A 27,342-nucleotide genomic window follows, 5' to 3' on the forward strand; every position below is an offset into this window, starting at 1 on the left:
TTTCCAAATTAACTTTCTTCCGCATAGTAGTATAATATCCTTTTTTTTCCCCCACAGATACTTTCAGTAGAAGAAACATTCAGAAACAGAAGTCCTTACTCTTGATTCCGTGGTATCAAGGGCTCGTCAGGCACCGTCTTCAGTCTATTTCTTCAGTATTTGTGGCCAAGCAGAGGGAGAGCTTGCTTCAGCGCTTGTCCATCTGTCTCAGCTGAACTTGACTTCCTCACTGTGTTTCTCGTGTTACAAATGCCTAAGAACAGCAAGGTAGTGAAAAGAGAACTAGATGATGAGGTCATTGAGTCAGTTAAGGACCTTCTTTCCAATGAAGACTCTTCAGATGATGCCTTTAAGAAGAGTGAACTTATGGTTGGCGATCGGGAAGAAAAAGATGTAGATGTTGAAGAAGGCTCGGATGTAGAAGATGAAAGACCTGCTTGGAACAGCAAACTCCAATATATTCTGGCACAAGTTGGATTTTCTGTGGGATTGGGGAATGTGTGGCGATTCCCGTATCTGTGTCAGAAAAATGGTGGAGGTAAGTCTTGTGATAGCTAGTTGCAGCTAAGTGATGAAGCTAACCTTTCAGGTTGCAAGGTTGGCAGACATATCCACAGTAAAACCTGCCCCAGCATGTCAGTTTTTTGTTTTAATTTCTACCAGAGCCTATGAGGAAAAACCCATATTCTCTTTATTTACAGAGACACATCTGTTAAAGTAAGTAGCAGATTCTTTTAAGATTCCGTTTCCTCATTTTAGGGGAGAAAGTTCTTGATATGACCTTAACTAGTAGTCAAGCTAGTGGCTAAGCTAAACACAATTCTTATGGAGGGATTGCATTATTTAGGACTTGGCGATTGTGCCGAAGTGTTCTTTACAGTACTTGGACAATAAATCAAGGCATTAAATCTTTATCCACTTCAAAGACCAAAGCAGCATTTGGTCTTTAGTATTTAGTGGTACTAAGCTTCACACCTTTACTTTTTAATTGCTTTCAGTTCCTAGACCATTTGATCATGATTTACTTTCTGCAAGAACGACAAAGTACTGTAGGAATGAAAAGGATTTTTTTACTGATAATGGATAATTTAAATCATTAGATTAAGAGAATGCATCTGTTTTGTGCTGTTATGTAGTTTACTGTTTTCCTAAATAACAAGTTACCTTTCACTTAGAACGATAATGTCAAGCTGTTTATTTGTTAGCTGTCCAACTATGTTCTTGAATGTAGTATGAGGCTGGAGACCTTCCTTCCTCTATGAATGCAGGATTAGTGTTTTATACTGCACCATACTATACTACATTAATGCACACCCTATTGTAGCTAGTTACTTGGCTGAATTCAAAACAAACCTGTCACTTTTTATGATATAAAAAGTGAATCTGTACTATAGAACAGAAAATAAAGAACAACATTTTAGTCATGCTGGATTTTAAAAGTTGAATGACAAAACTATGTAATTTAGCAGTATAAAAATGAGCCTAGAATATAGTCAGACTATAAGTCTGTACTTTATTTGTTTTCTGTCAACCAGTTCAAGCAGTAAAAATGGAGTTTATACTTTCAAATATTCCAACTCCTGGATAAAGTCTAAATTCTTTTATATCTAGTTATTGTATGATTTTTTTTTTTCATTCTCATTTCACTTCCTTTTTTTTTCTCCTTTATTCTGGAGAGAAAGTCATTAAATAGTTGATTTAATGATTTATGTGGAATCTAAAATTGTCTTTCTCTGTAACTGTCATATTAACTGAGAAAACACATTGAATGTAGTTTCTCAAAACCCATAGCTTTTCAGTGGATGGCAATCTCATCTGGTCTACTAGACAAGGTATAGAATTGATCACGTATTGCTAGTAGTTGAAAAAATCAATACATTTATTAATTAACAATTTAAAAGAACCTAATTCATAAAGGTGTAGCTTTTAAAATGTTTATGTTCTGTATAATTTCATCCTAAATACAGTGTCAAGATGTAGTGTCAAGGTTAATGCATTATAGTGGTTTGTTTTGTGTAGTTATGTCCCTTTTGAAAGTCTGTTTAATGTAGTTACTAATTTTGCAAGCCCATTGGATTCTCATTTGAAGCAACAGAAAAGATCGGCTGGTATGCTCCTTAAGGCTGTTGGTTACATACTGTCAGGCGCGTTTAAAGTTACTCTACCAGTGAATGTAAATTTAATTCAGATCAAATATTAATGTATTAAATTAATTAATAATTTCACATTTTAGGGAAAAAAACCCCAACCTTCAGGGATTATCGCACTTCATTAATCAAACTTAAAAAAAATAAACATGGAGTCATTTCAGGTTGAAATTAAATGTTTTCCCCTGTGCTGTGATTGCAGGAACTTGGATATATAACATAGTCTGTGGAGACAATGTTTTCTGCACGTGGCTGAGACAAGGATGTATTTGGCTTCTAACCATAATTTTGCGCCATTTTAGCGAATTGCAGCCTTCAGAACAACAGAGAAAAGCAAGTGATCATTTGAGCTAAAGCTTTCTTGGTTTTCAAGTTAACCATAACGCAAGATGGAGAAGGTGACACAAAACACTGAAATGTGTGAAGTACATTGGTGCCTGTATATGTGTGTGCAGATAGATAATTCTCACAAGTGGGTAAAAGAATAGGGGGAGGGAGGGAAAAGTTCAAATGCATGGTAAAAAACCTACACACATTTTATATGAGGTTCAAGTTTTCTGCCACACATATTATTTCATATATGTTTCATTATAGGTAAAATTAGAGTGGTTTTAAGCAACCCATTCTAAATAACTGTTCTGTAGTCTTACACTGAGAAAGCTTTACTATAAATACCTGTTGAAGTCTATAACGTAAACTGCCTTTCTGAGTATTTTCGTTAGAACTGTTTCAGTGAAGAGTATGGCTGGGTCTCTGCCCTCAGTTTTGTCCAAATATTTTTTCATTTTCTTCCCTATGTTTAAAGAACTTATATCTGGCAAATACCATCAGGTGAGGGGAGTATATCAGAAAGTGGTAAGTCAATAAATATACTTCAAATTTAACCCAAAAAGTAGTGAAAAACATAGTTACTCATTGGTTTCCTTCACAGGTTTCTTTCAACATTGTTTCAAAACCACCAGTAAAAGAGAAAGCAAATTCTAACCACGTGGTAATCTTCAATTTTGTCTTTTTTTTGAACTTCTGTGACAGGAACAACAAAGCCAACAAAATAAGCATAGAAAAGACACAGACAAATTAGCCCAAATAGATGTATATTATTACAGGATTTTGTGGAGAAAAAATCGAGTGTTTACCGCTCTGTTTTCTAGAGAGATTGGGTTTATTTATGGCTATGGCCTGTGGTAAACCAATGCTCCTGACCTCAGAGCTCTGTACTGCTTCAGTGAGGTATCTGTGATACCGTCTTTAAAAGTCACTTGTGTATCGCTGCCCTGCACTGATACTGGGTCATCCATAGGCACCTTTCCAATCACTGCTTTTGGGTCTGGTCTGTACCACCAAAACAACTTCCTTCAGTTTTTTTCTTGTGATCATTTAATGGTTTTTCCTGTTGCTTTAATTCATATAAACTCATAAATATTTAGAGTAATACCTGATTTTTTTGTGTGTGTGCTCAACTAAGGTACAGCTGGACTGGGTAGCTCTTTACTGGCTTTCACACTTGGCCTTTTCCCAGAAAAAGGTTTCTCGTGAGAGGAGAGGCTAGTATGCAGCTGGGATGAACTTCGATTCACATTGGGGATGTAGCTGTAATGCAGGAAGTATCCAGAGAAAAAAAAGAGTCTGGGACAAGACTGAAAGCACTCCAGGGTGCTCATTTTCTTGACTAGGGATGAGAGGGAGGGCCCAAAGGAGTTTTAGGCTTTGCAAATGAGGGGCTGAAGGTGTTCAGTAATGTTTTGAGGAGCTGACTACAGGTCTCTCTGCCTCCCTCACCTCTGTCCTCAGCACAGGTCGCCCTTACCCCTGGTAGGCAATGCCCAGTCCCCATCTGGCAATTAAGGCACCTCTTCCACTCTTTGCAGCCTAACAGAAAAAGTTGTTTCTTCCTTGATGCCTCACAAAGGTGATTTGCATTGGAGATGAGTATGCGCTAACTTAGCTTTAAAGGGATTTTTAAATATTTATTATTTTTACACTATGCAGTTTATTTATTACTCATTTACTATATGAAGACAAATACGTGTGTGTGTTCAAACAGGCACAGTTCCTATATAACAATTTCATAACCTATGTTAGCATGCCGTAGGTTCGGAGCTGCCTCATCTTCCTATGATTGATAGTGAGCCTTAAAAATAAACGTCTCAGGTCTACCCAGTCTTCCCATAAGGCTAATAAGTAGTGACAAACTAGACCTCTATTTTCCTGCTACTCATTGCTATCGTCTGGTGAATAGCTTGCACACCTTTCACTTTTTTCAGACAAATGAAGTATTTGAAGTTTGGTTGTCATTTTCCTTTAGGATTAGCAGAAGTAAAATGATACTTTCACATATTAGAAGTAACAAAACCAAATTAAATTAGCTGTTCTGCTAGAATGAGTGGTATTTCAGTGTTACAGTGAAGACAAGTGAAGATAGCTATCTAAGAGGTGTTTCTGGTGTTGCAGGTGTTACTGGGACTGTACAAAGTACTGCATACCCAAAGACTTTGTGTTGTATTTTCCTGAGCATTAACTTAATTTTCCTGATTTTTTTTTTAAGATCAGTCTTTTTAATATCTCTGTGACATAAAAAGTCAAAAGAACTAGTAAACAATGATAGATAAAAAATGTGAGCAGCATAGGGAAATCTGTAGCAGGTTTTCTTGCCATTATATTTTGAAAAGATTGACATGGATAGAGTCACATGATGAGTTTTTACACTTAACTAGTCTGGATTTTATACTGAAATACCATCAAATTGAACTGTTAAGTTCTGTGGTCTTATGAAAAACACAACAGCTATTGCTGAGAACTGCTGAGGAAATAATACATAAACTGTTGCAGACGGAGTGGTCATGAGAAGCCACAGTCTGATTGTCTGATACAAGCAGAATGGGAGCAAAGCAAATATTCCCATGTATTCCAACACTGAGTATGGATTCAGTGGCTTCATTATTTAGCTTTTGATCAATAATTTATAATCAGTGCCTTGAATTCACTGATGATTTCAATATTATTTTGTGAGTTCTGATTTAAACTGTATTATCAGACTCGAAATTTAGTTGTACTTCAGTGTGCTGAAAATGTCCTATTTTTATTCTGCCAGTGCAATTCTTCATTAAAGCTTATTGGTTAAGGGGGTTTTCATCCTTTAAGCACAGTTTTGCAAACAGGCACATGTGAACATGAACTGTGAAAGACTAGTGACAGGAAGACTACCGTATCTGTAGGATAGGCTACAAATCTACAGATAAAACATAAAACCTTTGATCAGAGTTTTCCTGATAAAAGCAGTTTGTATTTTGTAACGGTAAATAATTTCACTTATAGGAGCTTAGTAGACTGTAAACCTGTAGTGTTTTGTTGCCCACTTATCATAACTTTGAAAATTTTAACATTTGACATTGAAAATAAGTTGATCTTCATCTGAGTATTAGCTTCTTGCTAGCTTTCAGTAAGTAGTGTCCAGTAAGGTGTAAGAACTGGGACAGCTCTTCAAGACAGTGGTAAAGCTCACCTTCATTGAATAAGAATTAAATCAGGCGTTAGACACTTAATTAAGAACTAGCACAGCAGCAGTTGAAACAAATCTGGAAGATTATTATATTTTTCAGGTTACATCAAGAATGGCTAGGAGAAGAAAAGTTCTTCTGTACTATCAAGATGGTAATGGTTATGTCATCTTGCATTACTGCTTCTGAAATTATTTTCCAACTCCTTAATCACTATGAATCATGTTATTTTCCGTTATTTCCCCCCCCCCGAGCATTTATAAGAACTTAAATCAAAACCAATGTTAATATTCCACTTCCATCAAAAATGTTGCCAAATGCAGTACATAATGTAATATCAAGAGAGATAATTTACCAGTTATCCCACTACAGTGCTTGGTTAAACAAAAAAATTAAGAAATCAAAGCAGTGCTGTGCACAATATTAACATTCACCAGTTCCTGAAATCTTTTGTAACTTTGCCATTCATTCTAGTGAAGAAGGATGAGGTATTTTTTTTTTAGAATTTTTTTTGTCCTTCTGAAGTTAAGTTTTTTAATATGAAAGCCAGTATTTAAGAGTAAAATATGCAAAAAAAAAAAAGACTTTACAGTAGAATAATTTTGAAAATGTCAAAAGGAGACCTGGAGATCCTGAACTGCACAGAATTACAATATTCAGAAGGGTGCTTAGCTGGTAGATGTAGCAGACAATATAACTCATTGTAGGATGCTGTTCAAGACTGACAGGTATAGTTTATTGTTCTAATGCAAATAAAAATGATCCTTATGCAATATTGTAACTCTTAAGACCCATGTTTCCATGCACTGGCAAATATGAGACGTGCTGAGCCGTTTCCATAGTGATTCTGTTTTATAATGAACTGAAGATGTCTTACAGTTCTTCAAAGTATGTCTAGCTTCAAGGGAAGGCTGAAACAAAATACTTGTCTAGAGATGCTGTGGTTTCATGTTGTCTGTAGGGCACAGAAGCCCTTTGCAGCTGTGGTATACAGTTGTATAATCCAGCTACATCCAAACTATATCACACTGAAACTCATAAATGCACTATTTTCCATTATATCCTTCTTTTGGGGAGGCGCACGAGATCAGAAGGGAGCTCAGCAGGTTTGAATGATCAGAAGACCAGTGCTTCAGGTGCTCTGCAGAAGCCCTGCAGTACAGAGGTGAACTGCTGGCTACCCATGCTGAATTACAGGGTTGTGGCATGTATAATGTAATGTGGATTTAACACCACATTTATTTAACTCATTGAGTTGAATCTAACTGATAAATTTTGCAACTTACATTGATACTGCACCATAAAACACCCACGTCAGCCCAGTCTTTAAACATGTGCTTAACTTTGCAGCCTTGTGATTAAGGTTGTGGACTGGGACACTGAAGAGCTGGGTTCAGTTCCTGCTCTAGTACAGTCATCCAGTGGGATACAGGGTAAGTCATTTAGGCCCCAGTTTGTTTGAGCTGTTTAGGCTTGTCTCTGCTCACCTATGCAACACCTATCTACTTAAGACCTCAGGTATCATTTATGGTAGTGTTATACGATTTAAAAAGCTATGCGCTGTTGGCTGTCAATTAATTGTATGACCAGATTTTTAAAGACAGTGATGCTAAAGCTTCTCATTTGCAATGTGAATTAACAGTATACTTCTGTCTCACAGAAATTTTGAGAGAATGTTGATGATAAATCAAGGGTATTTAATGGTATTATTTGTCTTATGTATTCTTAAGACAGATAGTCCCCCTCATTTTGGAATGTGGTTGTTACTCTGTTCCTCAGTTTTCCTCACACTTATTTCCTTCTGTCTCGTCTCTCTTTTCATAGTAGAAAGTAAGTGCTTTGCATTCTTTCCGTTATGTGCACATACAAGGTGAACCACAAGAGACACCAAAGTACTGCATGGGAACGTAGCTGCTACCTCAGTAGGAACAATACTTAAGTAGACACTCTATAGTGTGCTGAGATGGACAGATAGACCATGATGTTTGGCTCTATGAGGGGAGTATTGTAACCTCAAAACCGATATATTGTTCAGAGCCTGGCGTAGGTTTTGACCAAATACTGCTCAAACAATATCATTGCATATCATATCATCATGTCATGAAAATAAAACACAAGGAGTTATTTCATTGCTAGCAATAGCCTATAGACTGTGAGGTAAATAAGATCTGTGTTCTTTGTCTGGTCCACCAATAGTTTTTCTCAGATTTTATTTCCTCAGTCTTTTTCCTACTATTCTTAGACTCAAGACTATAGTTACTCCATGCTTAGGATGTTTGTAAGATCTTTATAATGGAAGGTGATGTCCAATTTATGCATATTTCATGAAAAGCAAAGTAGGCAGTAGACCTATATAGGAGTGGATGGTACCAGAAAATCTCAGGCCTCCTGCACAGCTTGGGAGAATTTGACTTTTCTAAAATAAACTGTATTCCATGAGATAAGCTGCCTACTAAGGATATGCAAATGACAGTGTATTTTGATAGACCTCTAAAAAAGCCCTAGAAAGTTGATGCTGGATGAAGAAACTTAAAGCAGGACTTAGCTGGAGTTGAAGATAAATCCCAAATTGGTTTCTGAACTTTGCTCAGCTTCTCATCAAAGAGATGAATAGAGATTATACAACTTAATAGCTGTGAGTCTAAGCTTCTGATGTGTTTAGATCTTTGCTTTGTAGCTTGCTCCAACATGCTGCAGTCTGCATCTCGTGCTTTTCTTTAGCTTTACAATGGTTGCAATCAAAAGTCCTAAGCCCTTTGACTTAGTTGGCCGGCACAGTACTCTGTACTACAGCATAAGAGCCACACATTTGAAAATTAGGTGCCACGTTGCTAATTGCTGATGTCTAAATGTTTTGTTGGCTCTAGTACTAAATACTCCACAACAGCAAGGAGGAAGTTACGTTCTGAACTTGTCAGTGCACTTAGTATATGGATATATTTGCTTGCAATTAGTTTTACTGAAATAAATGGAGATAAATCTTTAAGTTAGAAGTGTGTATGACTACTTCATTAGAATAAGACCTTGAAGAAAGGAATTGTTTTATATATGTGTGTGTGTATAGAGGTGAAGTAACAGTTGCATTTTCAAATATATCTTTAAGGAGAGTCTGTGAGTATTGCAAGATCTGGATCTACAGTACTCCATTTCATTTCCACCTCTTATCTCTAGTCTCTGTCTGGAGCCTGGTAGAAATGAGCTGATACAGCTTTCGTGCTTAGCTGGATAGAATCATTGTTCTGAACATTGTGAAATCCCCTTTCTGAGCATCTGAGATTCACATGGAGAAATAGCAGACGATCCTCTGAAACCGCTTAAGATTGGATGAAATTCAGAATGTTGTACACGCAGTATTTTCTATATTTCCTTTATAAATTCAATCTTGCTGCTCTGTTACAAGTCAAGGTGTAGAGTTTTTTTATGAAGTGTTGATTCAGCTCCCGATTGCCTCACTATATTTCTAAAAAGTTTGATCAAATGCCCAAAATTTCACACGAGCAAACAACTAGTTTAGGTAATAACTCACTTTCAGTAAGGTTTGCCTCAAAAATTACCGTACTTTAGAAATTCAGTGTCTCTGGGTTTTTCATATCTTACAAGGTGTATGGCCAAGATTCAGGTAAAATTACTCTTTGCATGTGATCAAAAAAGCTTTGCAGTGAATGACACTAATTCAAACTTGAAGCTATTAGAAGGTTTCGCATTTGTTGTGTCAAGGTCTGACTCTTCCTCCACTCACTCTGATTTATACTTTGTTCCTTTCGTAGGTGCCTATCTTGTGCCGTACTTAATCCTGCTACTGATAATAGGGATTCCACTCTTTTTCTTGGAGCTTGCTGTGGGGCAGAGAATCCGCCGAGGGAGTATTGGTGTGTGGAATTATATCAGCCCCAAACTTGGAGGAATTGGATTTGCAAGCTGCGTAGTAAGTTATTAGTTTTGTGGATTTCTTTCAGTCTGTTATGATTTAAACTTTCTGTTTTGCTGCAGGGAAAGGCCACTGATTTGTAGCTGGGCATCAAGGTCAGTTTACGATGTTTTGGAAGGTCTGAAAACTTAAATTAGTACATTAAAAACGTTGATATAGATATGTCTGTAAAACCAATCAACTTGTATTTTGTGATTCTTTTGAAATTGAGAACTAGGTAACAGAGTAGTCTTCTGGAGACAAAATGCCTGTAAAAGTATAGGTGTTACATGATAAATACAGAGAAAAGTGAAAATTTAGAAAATATTAGGTACTTTAATGGGGCAAGCCATTCAGTTGTTATTCTGACTTATTTTAGTTAAAATTAGATTCAATGGCTGATGTGCAGAAATGTGCAGAAATTCAGTAGGGATTTTTTTTTTTTTTAAATTTACAAATGTAGTTAATAAATGCAATTTTTTGATCTGTTTGTTTTTTTTAATAGGTATGTTTTTTTGTGGCCCTGTACTACAATGTCATTATTGGATGGAGTCTGTTTTACTTTTCCCAGTCTTTTCAGCATCCATTACCGTGGGACCAGTGTCCTTTAGTTAAAAATACATCTCATACCTGTAAGTCTATATTAATGTTCTTAAAAATCAAAAAATATATAAAATTTGAGATTTTCAAACAAAAAGGAGAAAAAATACAATTCAAAGAGGTATTTATGGGAAAAAAAGTGTTATATGCAAAGCTGGTTTTCCATCTTAATAAGATATCACATTACAATACTTGGAAAAAATACAACAACGTAACCTAATCTAAAGTAAATATACTGTATTTGGAATGGAACATCACTGTCAACAGCATTTTAAAGAGTAATGAAATTAGGAGAGTGCTATTTAATGTGTTGCAGAGAAGAAATTTCTAATTGCTTTTTTCTGATGTTGATACTGCTTTTTACGCTTACTTGGTGAGAAACAAAGGTGGAAGAAGGATGTTTCTACATTTCCATTAGTACGATACTTCCTGGTAAAAAGCAAAAAATGTTGCATTAATAACAAAGCAGAAAATGGAAAACTGTAAACATCAATGAAATGCATGTGATAAAAGCATGGTTTGCTTTCTGAAGCAATAGAATAAGATAATTGGTTATTGGTTTGTTGCTATAATGAGATAGTCTTACATGGACATATTATACAACAACATTAAAAGTTCATTATCCCTTAGTTTTGGTTATCTTGTAATAGTTAACACACTTTGCATTATCCTTGCCATTGAAATATGAAATATTTCTTTTCTTTTTCAGATCCTAAGTTTTCTTTAATTATCTTTTGTGGGTTTTTTTACCTCTATAGTAAAGAACATAAGCAGGGACATTTGAAAAGTTGTACGATATTTTTGTGGTATCTGCCAGAGTTACTTGCTGCGGTTGTTTGAAATAATCAGTATTTGTGAATGTTGGCACACAGTCAAATTGACTGTATTCTACAAGCTGTTGTCCATTAATCGAGCCACAGCAGCTGTTTACGTATGACACCTGTATTAAGTTTCTTAAAATTAGTATATTTTTCCCTTTTCTTCATTGATTACCTTGACTCAGAACCTAGTTTAGAGGTGATTGATTGTCACATATAAATAATTTGTAAAAAAGTTAAATATTTTCTTTGAAGAGTTCTTTCTATTTGTGTGTGCTACATGTCTAGACACACACAATGTCTTAAACTGTTTAGTAATGTGAATAAAGCAGAATTGCAATATAATCAAAAATTCACTTCTGGAATACACATAGCAACTTCCATTTAACATAGCTGTGTAGGAGCCATTTTTTTCCTTTTCTCATCACTTTGGTATCATTTAGAATAGTAATTAAGTGCCTGTTGATTTGAGTGTCATATCAAAGCAGACACAATTGAGAATTTGTTTTCCATATATTTTCAAAATTGTGTTCAATTTCAGAGAGGTACTTTTCATAGTATGTAAGTCACAGTATCCTATGTAGGTAATCTAATCTTACATGTGATAAATGGAATGTATGTCTTCATCTAGGCTTGCCTACTATGTAGTAGGTAAGTGAAAAATAAATTCTGCCTGGGGCTTGGATTGACCATATGGAGAGGAATACATTATCCCAAAAGGGTGTTTTAAAAAGATATACCCAAAACCTTTCACCGATAGCAGTCAGTTTTTCTTTTAGACAATGTCTTAAGACTCTTTGTGAGTTTAGTTTCTCAGTAAATGATGACAGCACAATTACAAATATTGAGAATTGGTAGAACATTGTTATGAAATGTTGGGAAAATACTTCTGTCCTGAACCCATTCTTTACTTCCTAACATCTCTTGACAGTTGTGGAGCCAGAGTGTGAAAAAAGTTCTGCAACTACTTATTACTGGTACAGAGAAGCGCTGAATATTTCCAGCTCTCTGTCAGAGAGCGGGGGTTTAAATTGGAAGATGACTATCTGCTTGCTGGCTGCCTGGGTCATGGTATGCCTAGCCATGATCAAAGGCATTCAGTCTTCAGGCAAAGTGAGTATCCTGTTTACTCGAATGACAGTGTTTTACTTTGAAACAAAGGTTTCACGACATTTTTGTTCACCACACCCTCTGTTTACTCTCTCATGAAATCTGTAGGAGCAGGTTAGAAGCTGTGACTCATCCCAGTATTTGTATAGTCTCAAGTAGAGGAATGTTAGTAGTTAAGCATTAAAATTGTAGTAATTTTAGTGGGAATTGTAGTAATTTAGTGGGAATTAAGATCTGAAGAAGACTCATTTCTGTTCTCATCAACATAACTGTTGCAAGTAACTGTACCTCAGCTTTATTGTGCAGCATAAGTCTGTGTTTCTGAATGTCTAAGGAGTTAGGCTTCCATGTGTACTCACAGCATGATTGCAGTGCACCCAGGTCCTCAAAATGCCTTGCCATTTTTCTTTTTATTGTTACTGTCATTGGTTTGCATCCTTCTGTCATTAACACAGCTGCTTTTCAGGATTCTGGAGTGTTTCTTTTGACTAATGAGTAACCATCCCTTTGCATCTGAGTACTCACCTTGTCTTCTCTCCTCCCCATGCAGCCAGCTGCATTGGCCAGTGAATGATTTGCTAGCTCTGTTGATCTCAGTGGGATTTTCAGATGATAAATAATCTGTTCTAATCTCAAAATTCTTTGCTATTAACAAGTTCGGCACTGAAGTGGAAATTTCTGTGACCTCTTTAGTGTATTTCAGTTAAAGAAACAGCTAGCAAGTTTAGTGTGTGAATCATTTTACTAAACTTTAAAGAACAGAATAGATTTTCTTTTCAGTGATGGAGAACAAAAGATTGTATTTGATTTTTTTTTGTTTTTTTCTGTTTTGGCAGTAAGCATCACTTAGTGATTTGAATCCAATGGTTATGTCCTTTCCATTGACTCTTGTCTTCTGTCCTTCTGAAGAGAGAATAGGTTTCTGTTCATGCTGTGTATCTTTACCATACTATGTACTTGAATCAAAGTGCATTTGTAAAGTGAAGCATTTCTAAACCAGCCTACTTCTGTCCTTGTCGTTGTCATTTCATTGAATTCACACTGAATTTCCCTGGAAGCCCAGCAGTTTGTTATCAATGAGCCAACACAATGGCAACCGTATTGTTTTAATACAGTATGGAATGTATTTTACAGTCATGTGATTTTGCTTTCTTCTGCAGAGACAAAGGGAATGGGAAGGGTTCTCTGTATTTCTTAGAGCATATGATTATCAATTCAGTCATATATCCAAAAGATACTGAGTAGTGAATGAAGTTATTGAAAATAAAGTCCATGGATGTCGTGTTAAATTTCTTCTTAATGTTTTTCAGATCATGTATTTTAGTTCCCTTTTTCCTTATGTGGTACTTTTATGCTTTCTGATCAGAGGACTGCTCCTTAATGGGTCAGTAGATGGAATTCGTCACATGTTCACACCTAAGGTATGTGCTTAATTTCTGTCTGCAGTGTATTAAAGTTTCAGTGGCAATTTAACCATTTATGAATGCTCTCATTTAAGCTTATTGTCTTCGTAGAACATTTGGGCATGTTTCTGTTTGGTTAAATTGCAAAATTGTTGTTGACCTCAGTGGCACAATATCAAGCCCTAAGGTCCAAAGGCTCTAAGTGTTCCAAGGGTCTGTGTAGAGTTACCTCCCTTAGGTAAAGGGTTCCCAGAGTTAGATGCCTTTACAAAACTAAGCAACTGAAAGTGCTATTTCCAGGGTTCAGGACATTTAGAGAGCTCCGAATACTGAAAAGAGAAGTGAATCTTAAATCTTGCCATTCTCTAGGATTGAAATGCCTAGTTCTGGGATGTCACAGTGAAATGCCTTACCTTGAATGCTGTCATGGCTTTACATAATTAACTTTTCCCTTTTGAAAGAGGACAAATTTGTTCCTTTTTAGAAATTAATACTGTTTGAATAGTAGCCCAAAGTACAGGAGACCTGTCTTTAATAGTAGTGTAAGTACTTACCACTCAACTTTCCTTACCATGTTTCTTGTGGTTGTCATGCCAAGATAGCAGCAGGTCTAAGCATACAATTTTTACTATCAACATTTTTACTGGGAATGTGTCTTACAGAACATTAGATTTTATAACTACGGAGGTGAGAAGGGATGTTACGAATCATTGTTTAGCCTGAAGATCTAAATTCTACCCACACCTATCTCAAATGCTTGTAATTGTATCTATCCTACAGGAACAGCGTGTTTGAGTAGTCAGAGCCATACTGAGGCATGCATAATGCTGGGCTTCATATTGTATTATGAAATGGAGTTTCCAACAAGTGCTTTTCATAAGGAGCAGAACAGGACTGATCTTCCAAAAATAAAAGCCAAATAATAAGATGATTAAAATCAATGCACATAGTGGCTAATGCCAGATGACAGAGTGTTGTCAGCTGTTTTGATTCCAGGTGTTTTGAGTCTGTGGAGAGCTGTCATCCTATAAAAATGACCTCTGTTAGTGATCACATTGTTCCTTCTTGCATTGTGATATGCAGTCGTGCTCCACTTCACTCGCTATCACTGCCTTAGAGAGTTGTGCGTGGTTGCGCAGGAACTTGCAGGCTGCTCAGGCAAAGTTGGGAAATCTGAGGAATAGAGAAATGTAGTGCTTAGTGACCAAGAGGACGTCTATAGCAGAGATGGAATACAGACCTCTTGAAGTTATAATTCGATTTCTCAATCATAGTGTTAATCCTTTCTTTAACTGGAGAAGTACAACTAGATACTGAGGGAAAGTAGACACTGAAACTCCTCTTGAATGTCAGCACCTCTTCACTATTTCATCTTTCATGAGTTACACCTAAAATAAGTTGCAGCTGATACTTACTTTGTAGTTATAACTTAATTATACAACTGTTTCAAGTGTTCAGATAAACAAAAGAAAAATTGGTTTTAGTTTCTTCTGTTGGTTTCCAGTTCTGTATCTCGAAATTTAAGTTGTGGTTTAAATTGGAAGTTAGGAAGCCTGCGTGTCACATACAGTATATGTGAATGTAAACCTTCAAAAGTATTTTCATTATAATCTCTGATTGTTTCTGTACTTGGGCACTGATTTGGACTGTAGGTTCGTATGAAACTACCTGAAGGAATTCAGACTCCCCCACCTGTTCTTTCCATTCGCTCCGTTGTGCTAACAGTTTATTTGAGCAGGCAGGCTGTAGAAAGGATTGCTAAACTGATCTAGGTTGAAAATTGCCCAGGTAGATAGATGTGAGAGCAGAAAGGAAAACATCTTTTCAGCCTTGATTAGTTCAGCAAACGACGATGTTTTGACCACAGATGATAACAACACATTCCCACGCAAGAGTTGTGTCAGCACAGCAGAGGACTGGCACACATTGTGGTCAGTCAGAGAGCACAAGGCTAATGAAGAAGGGGAGAATTTCTCTGTTTGTTGTGGTTGATGAACAAAGCAGAAATTCTAAATATTAACCTTAATGAAAAACCTAAAGAAAGGTATGTGAAAAGCCCACTGAAGTCAACTACTGCAATGAAACTGTAGGACCGTATGAAGCTTAAATACAGAACCCCCAAAATTTCACAGAAAATATCTTGTAGTAGCAAATCAATTATAAGTTTATTTTGAAATGCTAGGCAACATGTATCTGTGAATGTACTACCTTTGATGCTACCAAATGATATATTGCAGAAAGCAAGAAGTGTTTCGATGCTTCAAACATTTACAGATTTGGTGAAAATAAAAGTATTCCTCGAGCTCCCTCGCGTGGAAAAGGTCTAGCATGACTCTGTGATGCAGGCAGATTGAACTACGTGCAATAGCTACTTGTGCATTGTAATTATAACAAAAATTGTAACTCAGGAACAGGTTTATTGTCATAAACAGCTTTTTTTTTTTCCCCCCAAATATATTATGTTTTAGCTATATTTAAATGAATAAAGAAGGTATCTGATACCTATCTGTAACAAACATTGTACCTTTATGGGAAACTGGAAAATTTTTCAAAATGTTATCATAATAGTAGCAGATATTTTTTTCCTTGGGGTAATACAGTCAGTCTAATGATGCTGACATGTATACTGATGCTTTTTAGTTTTACCGTTTTCAATAAACCTAGGGTTTAAAAAAAAAATCACACACGCAGATGTAAGGTCTTTCACTGTTAAATGAATGGAGGCTCTGAATCAACTTGAGAAAATCTAATGTTTAAAATTTCACATGTACTTTTTTTTAATTCAGTATCTAGAAGAATCTAAGATAGACAAATGATGACTCATAACTTTGTAACAAAGATATTTCTTGAAGTATAGTCATCTGAATGAGCAATACAGTTCAATTTTTTGATAAAAGGCTTAGTTGCCCCTCAGATACATGACCCATTTAACTTAGGGTAAGTTCAAGGCATCTGGCTTAAGGGAGATTTGACTTGTGGACTATACAGCTTGTGGTGGCCTGCATTTATTTCATATGTTGCACTTTGCTTTACATATTTGCATGTAATAGAATTCCGTATAAGCATGTGTATCATCTCATTCACTTTTTTTAAAGTAACAACAAAATAACTTTCAGCATACTTATTGCATTTATAAGAGTTGATCATCCCAAAATACATTGTAATTCTAACAACTGTCAATACATATAGTGAAAAAAAAAAGACAGTAAATACTGTAAAAAAAAAAAAAAAAGAAAAGAAAAAAGATGCATGTTCTCTCTCAGTATAACTAACTGCTATTTCAATTGTCATATAGCTCCAGTAGTGTCTCATTGTTGGGAACATACTGTATAGCATGTTTCTCTTTAAGAATTATGTCATATAAAATAAATAGAAATTCTGGCCCATAAGTTTGCTCAACTTTAGGTGTCACATTCAGCTTTCATTTTATCATAATGAAAATACATTTGTAGTGGAGTGTTAGCATTTTATGATGTAGGTTGTCTTCCTGTTTTTTTTTCTGTTGTCTTTTCATATAATAGAAATGCATTTTATAGCTGACATATATTATATCTAATTTCAAACAGCTTGAAATAATGCTGGAGCCCAAGGTCTGGAGAGAAGCTGCTACTCAGGTGTTCTTTGCCTTAGGGCTTGGATTTGGTGGAGTCATTGCCTTTTCAAGCTACAACAAGAGAGACAACAACTGCCATTTTGATGCTGTACTGGTGTCCTTCATCAATTTTTTCACTTCTGTGCTGGCAACTTTGGTGGTGTTTGCAGTTCTGGGCTTCAAAGCCAATATCATAAATGAAAAATGTGTTATCCAGTATGAATATCCATTTCTTTTTAAAATTATTTTTATGGTATATTTCTTTTATGAAATAATGCAGATCATTGAGTTTGATTTCTCTGTTTTATTGTGTTTTACAGAAATTCAGAGAAGATTTTAAAACTTTTGAAAATAGGCAATCTGAGCCAGGATATGATCCCCCATCATATCAATTTCTCAAGCATTACAGCAGAAGATTACAATTTAGTTTATGACATTATTCAGGAAGTTAAAGAAGAAGAGTTTGATTCTCTCGGTCTGAAATCTTGTCAAATTGAAGATGAACTTAACAAGGTGAGAGTAATAAGTCTTAAGTAGAATCGTAGAATCATTATGGTTGGAAGAGACCTCAAAGATGATCAAGTCTAACCATATACCCAATGCCACCATGCCCGCTAAACCCACTAAACCATGTCTCGAAGCGCCGTATTTAAATGTTTTTTGAACACCTCCAGGGATGGTGACTCCACCACCTCCCTGGGGAGCCTGTTCCAATGCTTAACGACTCTTACAGTGAAGAAGTTCTTCCTAATATCCAACCTGAACCTCCCCTGGCGCAACTTGAGTACAGAGATTATGAACAGATGAATATTTGTAAGCCTGAAATAAACTGTGAAGTATACTTACACAGAGTATCAGTACAGTGTACCTGTGAGCAGTGCACCTGTAAAGATCCATATGAAAACATGGTTCTATGCAGGGTTGCATTCCAGCTCATCTGAGGACTTTTGGGTCTGATGTCTTAATATAGTCTTCACTGATTTATAATATATTTTGATCATTATATCACTCTTCTCAGGAGGTGCTACGTTTTTAAAGTTCTGGTTTTTAGAAGAGTTGAGCAAGCTAAAATGTCAAATTGGTGACTCTAGACATTAAAAGTTTCTATACTATTCCTGCCTTTTAAATATAAAACAAATAGCTACAGAAATGAAGTCGTTTATATACTTACTGTATTTTGTGGTAGTCCTGTGTAATAGCTCTCATGCAAAATTATCAATGAAAGAGAGAAAGAAGTTCCAACTGGACTCAAGAGGGAATCATCTCCCCAGGGAAGTGGTGGATTCTCCCACATTGAACACTTTTTAAGATGCAGCTGGACAGGGCCATCTTGTCGAGACCGTGCTTTTGCCAAGAAAGGTTGGACCAGATGGTCCTTGAGGTCCCTTCCAACCTGATATTCTATGATTCTATGAAATAAGCGTGTTGTTAATATCGATCACCTTACAGCCAAGTCCAATGTTTCAGTAAATAGTATTAATTAAGTTCGCAGGTTTGGATGAATCGCATATTAGATAGCAGCTTCCCACTCTACTTTCAAGATTTAATCAATGACATTGCATGAACACAAAGTCAGACTGTCACACTACAAAAAAAATACTGCCCATGAATAATAACATGTTTTTTTTTCTCACTGACAGGCTGTTCAAGGAACTGGTTTAGCTTTTATTGCCTTTACAGAAGCAATGACCCACTTCCCTGCTTCTCCGTTCTGGTCAGTCATGTTCTTCCTCATGTTGGTAAATTTGGGACTTGGAAGTATGTTTGGAACCATTGAAGGCATCATCACACCCATTGTTGATACCTTCAAAGTCAGGAAAGAAATTCTTACTGGTGAGTTGCACAAACTTTCTTTTCTCACTAGAGCAGTAAGACATTTTGGTTTTTTTGACGGTATGAAGTTTTGTTTTTGACACAAAAAGTTTCAGTGCTGACATTTTACAGAGCAGTAAATCACTGTATTCCAGACTGTACTTCCATGCACAGGCACATTAATATCTGCAAATAAAACCTTATCCTGAATATTACAAGAGCAGGAACATCCTAGAACTTTACATTTTAATGGAGGATTTCTGTTACAAGTTTCTGCATGCTCAGTCCTGAGCTCTTGCAGAATACTTTCCATTCCAGCCTGTCTCACACATCAGGGAAACAAAGGAAAAGGAAAGAAGGAAAATACATTGCAAATTACTACAAATTATTCCTAAGTAGGCCAAATGAAAGCTTAATTTATGATGAAATGTTCACTATGTTAAAAATCAGTACAGTTACTCTCTAGAGGAACATATTTTTCCCTATTGAATGTGGAATAGGTCTTAAACAAGATGTCTAGTTGTTTTTTTTTTAATTTAAATGGCCAAGGTTATTTGAGGTATAGCCTGTACATGTAACTCAGATGATCTTGTAGCAATTTCTCTTTTTGAGATAGAACATCAGCATAAAATGTGAAAGTTAGGTTCCTGAAAATCTTCAGGACAGCTGCAAGGGACTTGATGTGCTATGCACAAATTCGGATTTCATATCAATACTTGTGACAGGAGGGATAGAAAATAAAAAATGTAATAAGCTGCTTTAACATTATCTAACAGTACGAAAGAAATAATAATATATTTTATAAGAGTTAATCCCTGATGCAGCAGAGCACTGCTCTTTCCTAACTGCTTTCCTTACCTTGCTTATGTAATAAGAAATATTTAACAGAAAACATGTATTTTTTTGCTCTCTAGATCTAAGAATAAAATTCTTCATAAAGATAGTTCAACTGATTTTTCAGAAGTCCTAACCTATTGAACATTTGTCTGGTTATGTTTTTTTTTAACAGCTCTTAAATTCTTAGTGAATAACCAGTGTGACATTTAGAAATTAGCTGTTCTTCCTAAGTGTATATGCAAATGCTATGATATATAGTCATTACTCTGGAGTAATGGAGCATTTTACAGTAATTCCTTGTTATTGCATTTGACAAAAAAAGAACTATTAAGATAAAGGAATATTCAAGAACTGCCCGTCTCTTGTAATTTTGTCGAGTGGCATGCATGCATGATTTTTGCTAAACTCAGTTGTACTTAAAGGATTACAACTTGATGTGGTGTTTTTGTAATTAACTTATAAAATTGAAATGCCTAGTTTATACTTCATGGAGTATCAGTGGGATTTAACAAGGATTATGCCTGCACTAGAGTTTGTGCTTAAGAACCACAAATCTTGAATTTTTACCAAAGTGTGAGCACATTTGCAACTTTTTGCACCATGGTTCCAGTGCAGTCTCTCTTTAGTTCAGGGAAACCAACTCATATGCTTTAAGTCATTTTGCATTCAAGTATTTCCAAATTGGAGTCTGCATGTGTACGTGCCGAGTTGTGATAAGTATACCTACCGGAGCCTTACTTTACAACTGAAGATGCATGTTTTTGGGATGTAATTGTAAGACACAATGGGAGAACATAAGAACATCAGGGATTTCTAAATTCACATGCACATGGTTCTGGTGGTCTAATTGTTTTCTCACGGTCAGTAATAAAACTCAGTGTGGAAAATGAGACTCAGGTCAAGGAGATTTTATCTGTGTTCTTTTGGTTTTGTTATTTTGCGTTAGGCGTTCTCATCAATTTGTGATAAGAATTCTATAAACTTCTATTCTCTGAAAGTCACTGTAACAATAGTTCCTACCAGGTTGCAGAAAGTGATTGGTCTTCTACCACAGTATTTAAAAAAGTGTCATTGTCTTCCTTTCACTGCTATAATCAATACTAATTGATTATCTGGGATTTATGCAATGGGTATATTCTGTAAGGATATTTTATATTTTGGCCTAGATTGATTTTACCTAATTTTAGACTGCTTAGATGTATCCTTACCTAATTTTAGACTGCTTAGATGTATCCTTAAGCTTGAACTCCCAGTGGCGGGGGGCAGAAAAAGGCACTCCAAGTGGGAGAATCAGTCTTACTGGTGCTCAACCTACAATTGCTTTCACAATTTATTGACATCTGACCTTTTTTAAGTCTACATAAGTGTTCAGTCTTATTCTCAATGAGTTTAGTAGGAAAAAGTTATATTGAGATTCATTATGCAGGATCAAGGATTGAAGAAACATATTTCACGTTGTCCCTAAACGAAAGAAGGGGCAGAAATGTTGTTGCTTAGTGCACAAACACATTTATAGACACATCCTAATGGAACTTCATGATGTGAATGATCTTTTAGGGAAAGTCTATTCAGCTTTTATATTTTTTAGAATCATAGTCTGAAACTTTGGTTCTTTTCACTTCTAAACTCCAAAAAGTGATCTAGTGACCAAGTAACATGATGTATGATGTTTAGTTTACCAGTTCTGTTTATTCTAGCCTTGCCTTCACATTAAGTTAAATATTTAATGAGAGATAATCACTTGATTAATCTCTGCTGCTTAATCAGGACTGCTGTAATACAGTAATTCCAGTAATTCTAATTTCATAACTTCTCTGTTATATAGGGAATAGGTAGGATTCCTAATATTCTTAAAATTGAGACTGTCCTAAAAAGTAAAATGTTATTAACTTTGATTATATGAAATAATGCATTAAAGTGTATCTTTTCTATTTCGAACTCTCTTTATTCCTCTTCTGTCTATGGAACTTTGTTATAATTACAGCTCACATTTCTATCCTTTATTCCAGTCATCTGCTGCTTGGTAGCGTTTTTTATTGGCCTGATCTTCGTGCAGCGCTCTGGAAATTATTTTGTGATGATGTTTGATGACTACTCAGCTACTCTGCCCCTGCTTATTGTGGTCATTTTGGAGAATATTGCAGTCACACGAATTTATGGAATAGACAAGTAAGTGAAGGAAATGTATCTCCCTGTCCATATCAACAGTATTCGTTACAATAATTATTACTATTTTAATTATATTGTGAGAAGTATTTGCGATGTACACATAAATACAAGTAAGCAGAAAGTGGGTCAATCTGGATGTGAGTCTAGGCTGTTATTAAGAATGGGGTTTGGAGCAAGATACACTGCATCAGGACAGTGTAGTGAAACTCAAAGAGTGATTGCAACAGATCCAAAGAGAGGAGAACGCAGTGAAAGAGTCAAAATTAGAGCTGTAGAAAGAAGGCTGGAAATGCAAGTATGAGGAATTTATATAGAAGTAAGGTAGCAAGAGAAAGATTTCAAGAAGTAATCACCATGATCTAAGCAGCAGATGAGGATGAGCATTCTGAACAGGGCTGCAGTATGCCAGGCAGCCTGAGAGAGGAACAAAGCAAACTCTAATGGCAATAACAATAAGAAAGTTTCAGTTTATGAACTAGATTTAGTTTGAGGTGTTGTAGCAATGAATTGTTCTTTGCATTAGTTGTGAGAGAGGAAATAGAGGAAATTATAGCAAAGAACAGGGTCAAAACTTACTTGGAAGCATCACAGTTGACAATAAAGTTATGTGACCTTCTGTCATGGCTGAAGAGAAAAGACCATCAAGTCCCTCTAATTTTTTACATCTTATGACTGAAATTACCAGAATGTGTTCACTAAGTGAGATCAATGTGTGCCACACTTAAGGAATAGAAGAGTTTGTATAAAAAACAACTCATGCCATCCACAGATAGAGCAGAGTATGCTATACTAGCATGTTGAAGTAATTTAAACATCTGTGATTCCTTTACATGTACAAAGGGTGACATAGAATGGGTGGTTTTTCATTTGACTTTTCACTTGTTTGATCTGAGTAATCAGCCAGTCTCTTGCCATAATGAAATAAAACTATAATAAGAAAATTTAATTTTATGGTTTCCAGACATTGTTTCTGGTCTACGCAAGTAGTGCCTGGTCTACTTGCTCATTAAGGGAGAATTTCCACTTGGGCCACATGTATAATCCTGTAATAGATCACATAGACATGAAAACATCATGTAGATGTTTTTACACATGTAAACAAAAGATGAAACAGATGACCTGGTTATCAGGTTGGTAATGTCCAGTCAGGTAGAGTTCCACTGTGAAGGGAGGCAGACATGCCGTAAGTCAGCACCTTACCTGTGAGGAAGTTGGTGTTTAACCGTAGCTAGAATATGGTAATACTTTGCTTCTGAATCAGAGTGCAGTTGATTTGTGTTTTCAGAAGGGGTTCTGACAGAATGTGGTGAAAAGTTAACAGCCAGATTTCTCATTCATAACGGCCACCTGAACCTCCCTCCGGACTATTCCTAATATTTCTTCTGATGTATATTTCTCCAGAATATCCTCCTTTGGGAACCTAGCATTCTTGTTTGCAAAAACTGCCAGAATCAACAACTTCAGGTTGTCATTGGCTGTGATAGCAGCAAGGGGTCCTCTTCATAGATGAAGATCCATGTGTATGTCCTATTAGGCACATTGTCTTTGATCAGATAGAAGAAAAACAACAACATTGCATCCAAAGGGATTTCAACCAAAGGATAGAAAAAAGACAACATGGGAATCCTTGTAGCCAAGAAGGAAATCTGCTATGCTGGAGTTGGTGCTAAAGGAGCTTGGTAGCTTTTAAAAGAGGATAAGTAGGATGGAGATGATGAAAGACTTTAAAGTGAAGATAATAGATGTATGTTCAACTGGATAAAGAACTGCAGATCCCAGAAAGAAAAGGCTATCCATTTGTAAATTCAACTTCTTTTTAACAATATGTTTCATTGCAGTGTAAACAAAAGAGAGAATACCTCAAACTATGCAGTTCAAAAAAATTTTTGAGAGTGTATATGTCAGTAGCTGCATATGTGTAACTGCTTTGAAAATGTATTTATTGCTATAAGAGCTTTTTTGAGATCCACATTTCAAAAGGGAGTGGGACCACAAGGGAGTTGAAACAGAATCAATGCTTGTGTGCACTCCAAAAGAATTAATTCTAAAAATATTCTCTCTTTTTCTACTGGCTCTGGAACCATGTACTCCTCCATCAAGAGTACAAAAATAGGAGTTTTGTTCATATCATAGCTTGCAATTTTGAGGCACAAGGAGGCAGATATAAAACTTCACAAAGTTGTATTTCAGCAACTTATATGATGCAAACCATAGCTTATGCATAAAGTTATTTTTTACACTGCAGCACACATGTGGGTTTGAAATTAATTTTGCTGAATCTTTAAGATGTGCTGGTTGTATATGTCCTTAAAAGTAATGACATATGCCTTAATAAACAACATAGTAGACAATATAAGAAGATGTAAAAAAGAATTTCATAAAAGAAAGGTGGGTTTAAATAGCTTTTCCAGCACAGTCCAGCAGTCAGTTTACTAAGTCATCACACTGTGTAGAGATTCCTTCTGCTCATCTGTTCTGTACTGGTAATACAAGCTCTATTTTTCAGCCCATCAAGTAATCTAAACTGCAACCATTTCTATATATGCATCTTTTCAGTGTGTCCATGTCCTCAAATTAGGTGCTATGTATCAATTATAGTACTTTAAATCTTGGTGTACACACTAACAATAACTTTTTATTCCCTCCACAGATTTATGGAGGATCTGAAGGATATGCTTGGTTTTTCTCCAAGCCAGTATTATTACTACATGTGGAAGTTTGTTTCACCTTTAGTATTGTTGTGTTTGCTGGTAGCTAGCATTGTCCAAATGGGATTAAGTCCTCCTGGCTACAATGCTTGGATTGAAGATACGGTATGTATGTAACAGATGCCATCACCATCATAATGAACATCTCTGAAGTATTTCAGAAATACATAAAAAGACAAAAAATTTGCAATTAGAAATTCAAAATCTGTATAAATATTGACATGGTTGTTCTTATCTCAAGTAACGTTAATGTAAAACCAACCGTTTTTTAGAGTAGTTCTGCTTTAAAATATAACTACTTGACATGAACCTTCATGCTTGTTGTGACTTTTAGTTTATTGACATATTTTGAAGAAATTTTTAAGGTTGGGAGAGGTTGTTCACTTTCATTAAATCTTATTTTACTGCAGAAAATAGTTGGGTGATAACACTGAATAAATCGTTTCAGATACCATGTCAATTTTTTATGTGGAATTAAATACTGAGATTTAGCCATGCCATAAATTTTCCCCTTTGGGAACATGTATCACATTGTAGGTAACAGCTGCATTAAAACCTGTCTCTGATAAGAATATTTGATTTGTAAAAAACTTGTCTGTGTGAACAGCAGAGTCAGTGCTGCGTGTTGGGTCCAAAAAGAGATTCAGTCAAGGTAACTGCTAAGAGTTCTGCTAGCTTGTAGGCTCACGTGCCCTCAGCTGTTTCTACAGGCTTGTCATACAACATAGAGGGAGAGTAAAAAGTTAGAGAAATGAATCTTGAGGACCCTTCTGAATGGACCATTGTCTAAATTAGCCGGGGCGCAAATCGCAGCAGACAGGTAAAGTGTAAATACAAGAGGTTGGCTTTACTATAGGTAGATGCCTGCCTCTAACCAGACAACCACTATTGCTTTCTTGGGATTCTCAGAAAAACGCTCTTGTTATGTTTGATTCTTGCCCTCAAAAACTAGAAAGAGAAGTATCTTAGAATACCAAACATACCATTCCTTTCTGTGTATAAAATTAGGCAAAGAGAGTCTGTTGGCCAATGAATCATGGATGCAGTACAAACCCTGGTAAATGCGTTACAGTTTACATGAAGTTTATAGAAAGTGGAACAATTCCACAGCGTGATCTGAGACAGTCCCTCTCTAAGCCAGCTATTAGCCGACAGAACAGGGACTTACTTTCCAGGCACGGTTACCGATACCACTGCACATTTGTCTGTTCTGAACAGCCTTTAAGGGATCAGGGAACAAATACAGACAAATACAGCAGAAAGCCTAATGTGAAAATCTTGATCTGGGTTCTGCTAGAGTGCTCTGAGCATCTCGGAAACGGTGGGACAGCGTTTTGGTCCTACTCACTGGCAGAAAGATAGCAATCATACATCTCCATGACTGTTCAAATTTGAGATCTGTAGTGGTGCCCACATTGTGGGTGCGAGGTGACAAAAAGATGAGTATGTGTTTGAAAACTGCAGGCCTTGGTGAGGACTGCAGGTTTGCTCTTTTTTAAGTAAAGATATATTAATAGTTTTTTCTCTTGTGTTGCTCAGGCTATGGAACAATTCCACAGCTATCCAACATGGGGAATGATTGTCTGTATATCTCTGATGGTGTTGGCCATACTGCCGGTCCCAATAGTCTTCATGGTGCGCCGTTGCAACCTTATCGATGACAGCTCTGGTAGTTTGGCATCTGTATCCTACAAAAGAGGCCGAATAATAAAGGAACCTGTTAATCTGGAGGGAGATAATACAAGTCTGATTCATGGGAAGAGTCCAAGTGAAGTGCCGTCTCCAAATTTTGGCAAAAACATATATCGAAAACAGACTGGATCACCAACTCTGGACACTGCTCCAAATGGACGTTACGGTATTGGGTACCTGATGGCAGATATGCCTGATATGCCGGAGTCTGATTTGTAACTGCAGAAAAAAATAAAATGCTGTTTCTTTTTCCTCTCTCACTGATCATGGCTCTCCTAGGAGAAGTGACCAGCTTCACTTACTAGGGTGCGATCTCAGGTGCTCAATAGCAACAGTCTTTAAAAATGTCGTGACTGTACGTACAGGCTGAGAAAACTCCCTTTGGATTAATTCTCTGCATTTTCATTTGCACTGAAGGGAACACATTCAAAATCAATGGCAGCCTGCATCTGCCAGCATAACCAAGAATTAGATTTTTTGATTAATATCTAAATTTAAAGCTTTCTGTCTTCTGAAGCCCAGGTCTCATTCAAATGATAAGATATTTCTGAGGTAATACGACTAAAAATCCTTTTTTTCTGCATTCAGGTTAACTCCCCAGTATTAAAAGTGAGCTCAGAAGTAGTTCACCAAACCCGTGTTTGTGTAAACACTTGTATATACCTTATGTAGATACGCTGTACTTATTTTGTTAGCACTGATAATTACTTAGGCTATTAGCTGAGTAAAAAACAAACCTGCAAACTATTTTCTTATGTAATAGCTGTATAGAGCAATAGTATTAGAAAATCAAGGAGCAGACTTAAAGGAAAGCGAGGAAAGATTCCCTGTTCACTGGGGACTGCATAGAATGTGGCTGTATATTTTGTGTAAAATACTTGCTTTTTCAGTGTGAAAACAAAGTTAGAGTGAGTCACTCCAAGAATCTTAAGGATTGTGCAGATTCTGCATTTTTTTCTATGCTGTGTGCCTAAAAAAGACCTTGATATTTATTGTGGTTACAAGATTACATATATATTATATTTATATAATATACTTGTAATGTAAATA

General features: G+C 36.1%; 1 protein-coding gene across 1 annotated transcript; it reads left to right on the forward strand.

Moving 5' to 3' along the window:
• The first annotated feature begins 55 nt into the window (after positions 1–55).
• On the forward strand, positions 56–26,575 carry SLC6A15 (solute carrier family 6 (neutral amino acid transporter), member 15). The gene is made up of 11 exons (XM_009705257.1): positions 56–538; positions 9,412–9,569; positions 10,057–10,183; positions 11,901–12,082; positions 13,390–13,500; positions 17,049–17,290; positions 17,395–17,587; positions 18,715–18,907; positions 21,733–21,892; positions 24,543–24,705; positions 26,140–26,575. The coding sequence occupies exons 1-11, from the start codon at positions 250–252 to the stop codon at positions 26,509–26,511; spliced, it is 2,190 nt and encodes a 729-aa protein (XP_009703559.1). The 5' UTR covers positions 56–249; the 3' UTR covers positions 26,512–26,575.
• The last annotated feature ends 767 nt before the right edge of the window (positions 26,576–27,342 follow it).

This window comes from Cariama cristata, unplaced genomic scaffold (genome assembly GCF_000690535.1).
Source record: "Cariama cristata isolate BGI_N322 unplaced genomic scaffold, ASM69053v1 scaffold8748, whole genome shotgun sequence".
Taxonomy (NCBI): Eukaryota; Metazoa; Chordata; class Aves; order Cariamiformes; family Cariamidae; genus Cariama; species Cariama cristata.